This window comes from Punica granatum, chromosome 4, assembly GCF_007655135.1.
Source record: "Punica granatum isolate Tunisia-2019 chromosome 4, ASM765513v2, whole genome shotgun sequence".
NCBI classification, from domain to species: Eukaryota; Viridiplantae; Streptophyta; class Magnoliopsida; order Myrtales; family Lythraceae; genus Punica; species Punica granatum.
This window is the reverse complement of record NC_045130.1, coordinates 6,708,935-6,719,191: the sequence shown is the minus strand read 5'-3', so window position 1 is coordinate 6,719,191 and position 10,257 is coordinate 6,708,935. Positions and strand designations below refer to the sequence as shown.

The following is a 10,257-nucleotide window of genomic DNA, read 5'->3' as shown; positions in this document are numbered from 1 at the left end:
CGAGAGAGATACAATCCGCACTTACTAAATGTACTTTATCCAGCGAATGGCAACCACTGCACAGTCTGTGCCTGGATTGTGTTAAGATCAAACAGACTCACGTTAACCGACCGAAGATAGGAAAACTGTTGAAACAGTTGAGATAAAAGATCTGAGATCGGACCGATTCTCCAACTGTATCCTTTTCAGACGCCAAATCAGGAAGCCCAACATGAAGTTTCATCGTAGTAATAAGAATCACAGCAGGTGAAACTTAAGCGGACAGCAGTTTGACAGGAGCTTCCGACTTGTAAAAAATGGAAGAAAACAATTCTACTGATTACACGGAGAGTAGCAAGATGGCTCCACACCATACCATTACTAAAACAAAACAGTGGTGAGGAACACCGGGAATTCAGTACAGCTTGCATAGAATGTAAATCAGGGAACTGGGATTGCTACGATAACTGGCCCCTCTGGAGTGAACCAAAACCTCAGGGTCGTGCCTCTGTTCTTAGATCACGCTGTCCTTAGAGGAGGAGACACCAATATGACACCGTCACCTCGAACAAAGAGGAACGGAACCGTGCGCTTCGTGGTCTGATATGGCAAGTGAAAAATGGCCCATGTGAGAATTGAATAGTGGGAATAAAAGATCAATTGCCATCTAATGCAGCAGATATTGTCAACCGCATAAATGACAAGTAACCACTGGATAATATTTAGTCGGACAAACTCGTGGGATTTGTGAGCATGAGTTCTATGCAGCCATCTCAACCAAAGTACGAATACTCAATTAGTAGGCCTGAATAACCAAGCCAATAGTAGATGAAGTGAAAAAATATAACCAAGTTGGTCGGTTTACAACTTACCCGAACTATCTCCTCGTAAGTTTCATCATCGATTTCCACTGTGGTAACAACCTCCTCAACGTCACCAAGAATCATATTCAGATGCTGATCATATGCCTGAAACAGCAAAATTCCATGATGAGATCAATAACCAGGTGTACACTGAGATAATAATAATTTCCACTGCTAATATCAACTCCGACCATCAGCTCGAGAATTGCAGTATGCAATCAAACCCAAGCGTCAACACAAAACCACAAGTTTACACTTATCATTCATTCGGCATAACAACAGACTGCTGAAGTCTCCTGCTGCCATTGTCACAACGAAACTGCAATTTCGAGGATATACGCAGTTGAGAATCATTTCGCATTAAAACCTGACCTAATTGGAGACGATGACGCTCAGTCAATCGCCTTCAACTCTCTACAGTAGCGATTGAGTAAAATACTGAATGGCTATAACCGCCGAACTCGCAGTAAACCCTAATCCTCAAGAGAATACAAGCGCATACACCATCCCCGGCCCCATCTCGCGGCAAAGCACGACCAAATTGGAGCTCAACTGATATAAGTACAACTACATGTTCTACCACAGCAAAAGCCAAGCGAAGAGAAGAATCAAAGAGAAGCCCGAGCGTGGAGAGACAGAAGATGCTGCGAATCAATAACAAAACCAAAGACCATGGAACAAGTGCCAAAACTGGCGGAGGGGGGACGTACATGGAGCTTGCCGCGGAGCTCGCGATCGGAGCGGAGCTTGACGTAGATGCGCTCGTCAAGGCTGAGCCGTATGAGGTCCAACGGCTCCTTCACCGCGCTCTCCTCTTCACTCGCCATCTCTCTCTCTCTCTCTCTGCAACTCCGCAGCTTCTTCGACAAAAGGAGAGGGAATTTGGGTTTTCAGTTGATCAGACTAATGATATCTTCATGTATTTTGGGCTTTGGGAACTCATGGGCCTGGCCCGATATTGGGAAGACCGGCCCGACATTGGCCCACATTCAACTCTCTGGGCCCGCTCAGCTACCCTCTTTCTTTTCGCTTTTTCTAATTTTATTTATTAATGGCAATTACGAATGTCAATCGACCACAACAAAATAGATGGGACGAAGAGGCTAAGGGCTGCAAAGGAGGGGCAGTCATTCTGGTACCAAGAAGCTAAATAGAACAAATTACTAAACTGAACGATGTTGCAATGCTCCAAAGATACGATCCTCGTTCATTTCAAAGCTCATAGACTGTGAGAGTCGAATAGCATGTACGATGCAATTGTTATATGCCTTTAATTCGAGATATTGATATATCGGAACAGTCTTCAATTTTCTCTGCACGAACTCATCCTGTCATATGATGCGAAATTGAAATTCTGTGATGGGAAAAATCAATTGGTAGGATAATACTTTCTTATATTTTCCGGTGAAAATTTTTTATATTTGTTTATTTATTATTTTTATACTTTTTTCGATTATACGGGAGACTCATAGGTCTACTATAATAAAATAAATTATAATAGCTAATAATGCCGTACAACTGTATGTATATATAAGTAGTCAAATCGAATATCGAATCTGAAAGTTGGATTATCATTTTAGCAAAAGAATAGGGGATGGCCTTTCTGGTCAAAAAATTGACCCAATTATTGGGCCACCAGGCGCCACTTGATTGCGTGCTGTCTGTTATTCTTTTATCTCTTCAACAACTTTTACTACCGGCCGCAAAGGCCAATCTTTTAGGTAAACCTTTGACCGCATGCTACATTTATTTTCCGAAGAATAATCTTACTCGATTCAATTTCATTTTTTTTATCTTATTACATTTTTATTTTTTCACAAATTTAATAATAAATTCATTACTTTTTTCTCATCATTTTTATAATCAATTTATTAATAATAAATTTCTCATATACTTTCATATATATATATATATATACATATCATTATCTACTTTCACATTTATTTATATATATATATATATATATTATTGCACATTAATATATTTGACGACACTTACAATAATTGCACAAAATTAAATTGAGTTAGATCATTATCCAACTCGAAAACTAAAGACAAGATTAGTGATTTTCATTTTATAACTTTCTATTTTCATTTTATATTTTTCTATTTATATTCATTAAAATCTCATGTTACAACATGAATTTTGATTGGACAAAAGTTGTTAAATTGATTGTATAATAATAAGTAAAAATCAGGTGAATGTGTGAAATGAAGAGATGATCATGTTATCAATCAGTTTTTCCAAAATCCATGAAAACGTTATTATGAGATATTACGTACCAATCGATGTGAAAGGTCCATGCCCATAGATAATAGTCAATTCAATTTGTTCGTTGGCCCTTTGGAACTGAGCTAGCATGGAATATATTAAATGAAGTTAAATTCTCATTTATTGCCTATTCCCCCATTGAAATCCAAGGCCTATTAATCCAAAATCTGGAACTAATCAATTGAACTAAAATCAATAAATAAAGATTTTTAAAAATATTTTTTTTTTGCGAATAAGGAGGCTGAAGTTATCTATATATAATATTTTTCTTCTAAAATCACAAGAGTATTATCACGGTATAAATTGAGACTAATCCCAACTTTAAATGTTTGTGTCATAATTTATTCCTGTGACTTTTTTTTTTACGTGAAATCACCTAAATTCGTATCTAAAACAAGATTATATTTCTAGCACTCTTTTTTTTTTTTGGTGAAATTATTTCTAGCACTCTAATTATTCTGTTTGGAGCCAATCAAAGCTGGAATGCGCTATAATTGACACTATATGTACCGCTACATAATATATGTGTATATGTATATATATAGAGAGAAGATAAACTATCAAATTGCATTCATCATCTGAGAAGTCCTCTTTCCCCACAGAACGTTCTCACTCCCCCCGTATGTGATGCTGCACGGAGGTTCCACTGAGCAAGCGAGCTCTGCTGCTGCGGCAGAGGCCGAGGGTGGCAGCATCTGAGGGCAGTGGGCACGGACACGGTCGGAGATGGATGTGGCGTTTCGCGACTCGGGTGTCACAGAAGGTCCAGCGTGGGAAGATGTCTCCGGGTAAATTTATCTAATTGAATTATTTTGTAATGAATCCATTCTTCTTCTTCTTCTTCTTCTTCTTCTTCTTCAGTTTTCTCTAAATATGTTACTACATTAGGAAAATGGCCACCAACCGGAGTGCCAAGAAATGCAAGGAGAAATTCGAAAATCATGTGCGACCCATCTTGGTAACTGCTATGCCGAAACCACAAACTCGGTCTTTGCCCGGCATGTCTCGATACAACAGTACCGTAGTACCCTCCTCTTCCACGTATTCGGACGAACGACCGGGTGTTGGGAGTCGGAACCGTGAGTGGAAGGACTTCTTAGGGAGGATTATGGATGAGGTGATCAAGAAGCAGGAGGAAATGCAGAAGCAACTGTTGGAGGCGATCGAGAGGATAGAACGGCAAAGAGCGGATCGGGAAGAGGCCTGGAGGATGCAAGAAATGATCAGAATCAATAAGGAACGCGAGATATTGGCCCAGGAACGGTCCGCCTTGGCGGCCAAGGACGGCTTATTAATGTCCTTTTTGGAGAAATTAGCCAAGCAATGCAACTTGCAAGTGGGACAAGTACAAGTTGAACAAATTAGTTTGCCCCCACATGGTCCTGTAGAACCATCACCTTCTCCAGCCGCGAGGAACGACGGAATTCGTTGTCGGCTGACGGGCTCCTCCCGGTGGCCCAAAGCTGAAGTCGAAGCACTAATCAAGATCAAGACGGGCCTGGATGACAAGTACCAAGAGAGTGGTCCCAGAGGCCCATTGTGGGATGAGATTTCAGCATCCATGAGAGCGTTGGGGTATGAAAAGAGCTCAAAGAGGTGCAAGGAGAAGTGGGAGAACATCAACAAGTATTTCAAGAAGGTGAAGGAGTCGAATAAGAGACGGCCCAAGGACTCGAAGACATGCCCGTACTTCCATCAATTGGACGCTCTGTACCGAACAAAGAAGAAGGTTTCATATAGTACAAGCGACCATGTGATACCTCTCATGAACTCTATGGTACCGTTGATGGTGAGACCTGAACGACAATGGCCTCCCAATGAGGATGTCTTACAAACTGGATTGGAACGGGAGAATAGCATTGAGACCGATCATGCAGAGGAGGACAACACGGAGGAAGGTGAAGAACCAACAACGGAAATGCCATAAACGGGCGACCGGCGACCTCGACGAATAAGCCAACAGTGTATAAAAGAATAAACTAAAAAAGTGATCAATTATAGCAATGGGCCTACGAAATCATGTGTTAGGCCCATTATTCTTATGGGGGCCCATTTTCTTTTTCAGTTCTGACATCAGATCAGTTGCTGCAAAAAAGCCCAAATTCTCAATTCTTATAGTATACATGACTAGCTTGATTTGATAATATCTTTTCGTATTTCATAAATATTTTCTGTACATTACCTAAAACAACCAATAGTTATTTAAGAATATAGAAAATAGAAATGTCTTAATTGAATGTAATTAACTTCTACAAAATCTATTCGGCCTTGGCCCCATTTCTCCACCGAAAAATAAAACATCTACAAAATCTAAGTTAGTTCACTGCGTAGGCGTGTATTAGTTTATGACCTTATACTAATTTAATTTCGTTAGATTTTAAACCAACTTTTATTAATATATGACATAAAGTTTCAATGGGGAGGCCAGGGTAAAGGATAATTATCCAAACGTACATTTATTTCAAACATGTGCGGAATAAGGTTTCCACGTGGTAAAAGCGGGAAGAAGGAAGAGTTTTGGTGTCGGATCGAAACAGTAGCACCCATTCGCCCTAATTAATTAGGTGTATGTCGACCAATCAAGGTCGTGTATATGTATATGTGTGCGTGTGTGTGTATATTTCTCTTCGTTTTCTTTTCGTTGATTATGTATTCGTCTAATTCTGTGCATAGTGGCCTCTCTAATGATCGGGTTAGTGTGTCATTGCTAATCCAATCGCACCATTATTCACAAGGATAAGAATCGACTGATGATAGGACGACACCTTAGATTCTCCATATCCAATCGTGCAGATAAATACATATACATATATTTACTATACATTGCATAGTTTATGATACCGTTTAAAAATATAGATGATCCAACTCGTATATCTCAAGATCCTTCAAGCCATGCCATGGATCGGTGAAGATTTAACCCTATTGATTTATTTAATGAACCAGCCTCTTACCCTACAATATATCATGCCGATGTAGGCCACCGGATATTTTATCGGCTGAGCCTGTGATAGGGTGCTCGTGTTGGAGGCACAGGATTCTTTATGATCCGAACTAAATATGTGATATCATCCTGATAAGATACTTGTAATTAAGGTTGTGTTGGTATGCTATTATCATTGATTACTTATTCATGGTATCATTAATCTGGTTTAAACTATGCGTATCACCTTCTTTTTTTTTTTCATTACAAACGAGGGACTTAGATCCAGAAGAAATAGGAAAAGTGAAAAATAATAAAAGAATATATATAGAGAGTCTTAGTAGTGATAATGGAATGTAAATCTCTTAAATTTTAGATCGAGAACAATGTCATTATATCAGTTACGTCATATCATTTTGACACACCCGCCCAGACCAATGATCTACAACTTTCAAAGCAATAATATAGTACTAAAAAATGTTGTGCAGTAAGGTAAGACGTTGGATTCAATTCTCATTTTCGAGGTGCTTTATACTTATTGCATTCTCTATATCTCTTGCTAGTTGGGGACGATGAACCTGTTATGATACTGTGAATGTATTACGTGGCTTGATGATATAAAAATAGTAATATATGCTGACATATGGTGATATATTTCGCCTTTTCGATCTATAATTGTGAGATTTCGAGGAGCCTTATCCAAAACGGGGTACTATCATTTCGACTATAAATATGTTGATGTATTTAGCATAAACTAAACGTGTCTATTTTCGAAAATCTTTTTGGGTGGATTACGGGGGCCAAAGCCCGGCCTGTTTTGGGGGAGCTTGATGTGGCATAAGTTACAAATCATTGCTCCTTAAGCCTTTCTTTTTAATCATTATCAACGCATTTCTCCGTTGACTTCCGTGAGGGGGCACGACAGTTCATCGACAGTATCCGAATATAAATGAAACCATATATGATGGAGTGCATTAATGTCCGCTCTGTTGTTCAATGTTCATCATCTGACGTTTGTGCCTTCAATATAATACACTGCATACAGACATACATACATACATACATACATACATACATACAGTATACACAATAATTCATTTCGTCATCTCTTAGTCTATTATAACGAAAGCTCATAAATCTGCACAAGAAATTTAAAATTTCAATAAAATGATACCGGTAGTCTCACCATAAAAATTAAATTTAAAATCGCTAAATTACCCAGCGAGAACGTGCGTATCACTAAACTATATTCCTTCTAATCCATTTCGTTATTTTCTATTTTTAGGTTTTTAAGTTTTGAAAAATAGAAATAGAGTTGGGAGCTAAACGACAAGTGTGAGAGTGCTTTTTACGATATAATATATATCAACTCGAATTTTAGCTGATTTTTCTCCGCGAAACAATAATAAAGCATTTGACCTAATGCGTGGCATTAAAGTTAATGATATAATTAAAATAATTACATGCATTATTACATGCATTTTCGTGATTTGTCATATCGATCTATGTACACATACTTTGCCTGTACATAATCTCATTTCCTTTTTTATTATCAACTAATCCACCGTCAGTGGAATGATATACACACGCGTTGTATATGTCTTCCCCTCCTTCACTTCCAACCTAACTGAAGGCAATTGTCATAGGCTGATTGAGTGACTTTTTTTTTGCTGAATGGCTAATTGAGTGACCCTAATAATGCGAGGGAGTAAGAGAACAGTAAATTGCCCCAAATAAAAGTAGAGGTCATAATGCAAAGAAGTAAGAGAACAAAATAGCCCCGCATATATAAAAGAGAGTATCGTTGCACTGATCGGCAGCTACAACTGCTACTCGATTGTCCATCAGGAACCACGTCTTTCAATATCTCTTAACGGAACTTGAAACGCTACTTTTTGGCAATATTATTGGAGTCTCTATGCTCCACCTCCGTAGAACTTAGTTTTTTTTATTTTGTCTATTGGGCTTCGGCCCCATCTAGATTATCGGAAAAAAAAAAAGGGAGTAAGAGATAACAGTGAATGAAGGTCATAATGCAGGGAACGAAGGACGAAGGGGTAACCAACAGAATAGAATGGATATTAACCATTCGCTATCCCTTTCCTCATTTGTATCTCTTTTTCGTGGATTCATCTAACATAATATGAGTCACCTGCACATATTTAGTATTAATATTTCGGTTTAAATATTTAATATTTCAATTTAAATATTTAGTACTTCTACGATTTTATAATGAAGAGCGCTTCCCGTAGTTCAAATGTGTAATATTTTAATTCAAGTGTTTAGTATTCCTACGGTACGGTGATGAAGAGTATAAAATACCAAACACTTAAATTGAAATACTGTAAACATTTGAACTCTAAATACCAAATGTACACGTGACTCGTGGAGTTCCCCCCCCCTTTAACTAATTTTAATACAATTTCTAGAGCTAAATATATATGTAAACATATATATATAAGATGATATATTACTTCGCGAGTCCTTTTTTTTTTTAATTACACTCCTTATTTATATTTTCAATCAAAGGAAGATCATTTTTCTCTCAATATTATTATATTTCACTTTGTGAAACTCATTCCATTCCTTTATATTCTTGTGTACCAAAAAACGTTTCTAATTTTTTTTTTTTAAAAATTCCCTTACATTGCCCTGCAATTCACCCCACGTTGTCCCAATTTTGCTCCTATATTATGAACACTTTAAGAAGTAATATATGCGGTTCATTATTTTGCCCCCTACTGAAAGAAAGTTATGAGCTCTGTTCCTGTCTATTAGACTTCCGGATATAATGATACACATCAAAAAATATATAATGTGTGATAATTATATTATATAAAAATTCATTAAATGATGGAATGAGTAGTCATCTTTAAGAAAAAGTTCATTTATTAACTCTTTTTAATGAATGTTGATTTCATAATCTTTAAGAAAAGATGTCATCTTTTTTCCATGTGTACTATGGTGTCCGGAAATCAAACGTACCCTGACTAGTTCGAGCTTGGGCGACTCATTAAAAGAGTAAAACTCTCTCCGCGTGAATTTTATTCATTCACAAGACTCGTACCCAAAATTTCTTACTTTAGAGGAGTAAATGCTTTGAACCAATCAAGGTTGAGGTGAAAATTTGTCGATCTTAATAGATTCCACTCCCAACACACCATAGTTACACCAACTAGGAAAATGGAGGTGGAAGGAATGAAAACTCATTCCATTCCATTTCGATGTATTAAATGTAAATTGAGATAATAGTGAGTTAATTTGCCACAAATAAAAAAAAGATTAAGACAATAGTTAACTTTCCATACAATAATAATATTCAGTATCTATATATAATATATAATGTCAATATAAAGGGGGATAATAAATATGGTTTTACCAAGTGTTACTCTTGGCTTCACCAAAATCTGCCATGTGTCAGTTTTGACTTCTCTAAATTATGTCACGTAGCATCTTCTCAACTCTTATTAATGCAAACAAATTGATTTTCACGTGACATCTTCTATACCCTCTTTAATACAAGAATTGATGAATTTCAAAATTAGTCCAATACATGAATAATTATAATTTTGTAAATTCAATATATTAATTATTTCCATTTTCTAATATTCGGTTTATCAAGTAAATCGATATTGACTACAAAATCTAAAAAAAAATTCTCCAACATAAAAAAAACTCAAAGATTAAAAAATATAATACAAATAAATTGATTGAAGAATTCGTATAATTTAGGAATAAATATAATCTTTTCAAATTCAATTAATTAAATGATTTTCTTTTTCCAATTTCCAATGTTACAAATGCTTGATTGCATTCTTGAAACCGTAATTGGAATATTTAAAGGCTATTACAAGTTTTATGTTAATATTAAATCCACTTAGAAATTAAAAGTGATGCTTATGAATTTATTTATTAAAAAAAGATATTGAAATACTCTACAAAAAAAGGATATTGAAATATTCATGAAATCAAATTTAATTTTTCAATTTAAAAAGGGTATTAAAATATTTTTCAAAAATTTCCACGCAAGTAATTTTACTTACATTATTGAAATCCCAAGGACCTTAGAAAAAAAATAATACAAGTAAATTAACCTAAGAATTCGTAAAATTTAGAAATAAATATATCTTTTCAAATTTGATTAATTAGAATTGGTTTCTTTTTTCATTTTTCATTTATGCAAATGCTTAATTATACTCTTGAAATTGTAATTGGATTATTTAG

At 36.1% G+C, this 10,257-nt stretch overlaps 2 protein-coding genes across 2 annotated transcripts; one reads left to right on the top strand and one right to left on the bottom strand.

Annotated features, from left to right (window-relative positions):
• Positions 1 to 166: 166 nt before the first annotated feature.
• LOC116202201 (sm-like protein LSM3B) lies at positions 167 to 1,731 on the bottom strand. Its single transcript, XM_031533639.1, has 3 exons — positions 1,553 to 1,731; positions 852 to 947; positions 167 to 579 (listed from the first exon to the last, which is right to left on the bottom strand). Exons 1-3 carry the CDS (start codon positions 1,667 to 1,669, stop codon positions 499 to 501), a joined length of 294 nt encoding a protein of 97 aa, XP_031389499.1. The 5' UTR covers positions 1,670 to 1,731; the 3' UTR covers positions 167 to 498.
• A 1,919-nt stretch (positions 1,732 to 3,650) lies between these two features.
• LOC116202742 (trihelix transcription factor GTL1-like) lies at positions 3,651 to 5,257 on the top strand. The gene is made up of 2 exons (XM_031534348.1): positions 3,651 to 3,901; positions 4,002 to 5,257. The coding sequence occupies exons 1-2, from the start codon at positions 3,840 to 3,842 to the stop codon at positions 5,038 to 5,040; spliced, it is 1,101 nt and encodes a 366-aa protein (XP_031390208.1). The 5' UTR covers positions 3,651 to 3,839; the 3' UTR covers positions 5,041 to 5,257.
• Positions 5,258 to 10,257: the final 5,000 nt, after the last annotated feature.

Bases quoted from the DNA above. Each gene is read 5' to 3' on its own strand.
- LOC116202742 (XM_031534348.1), top strand. From the start codon at position 3,840: ATGGATGTGGCGTTTCGCGACTCGGGTGTCACAGAAGGTCCAGCGTGG. The intron at 3,902-4,001 runs GTAAATTTATCT...TTACTACATTAG, and splicing joins GCGTGGGAAGATGTCTCCGG to GAAAATGGCCACCAACCGGA.
- LOC116202201 (XM_031533639.1), bottom strand. From the start codon at position 1,669: ATGGCGAGTGAAGAGGAGAGCGCGGTGAAGGAGCCGTTGGACCTCATA. The intron at 948-1,552 runs GTACGTCCCCCC...TTGCTGTTTCAG, and splicing joins AGCTCCGCGGCAAGCTCCAT to GCATATGATCAGCATCTGAA. The intron at 580-851 runs GTAAGTTGTAAA...TTGCCATATCAG, and splicing joins CTTACGAGGAGATAGTTCGG to ACCACGAAGCGCACGGTTCC.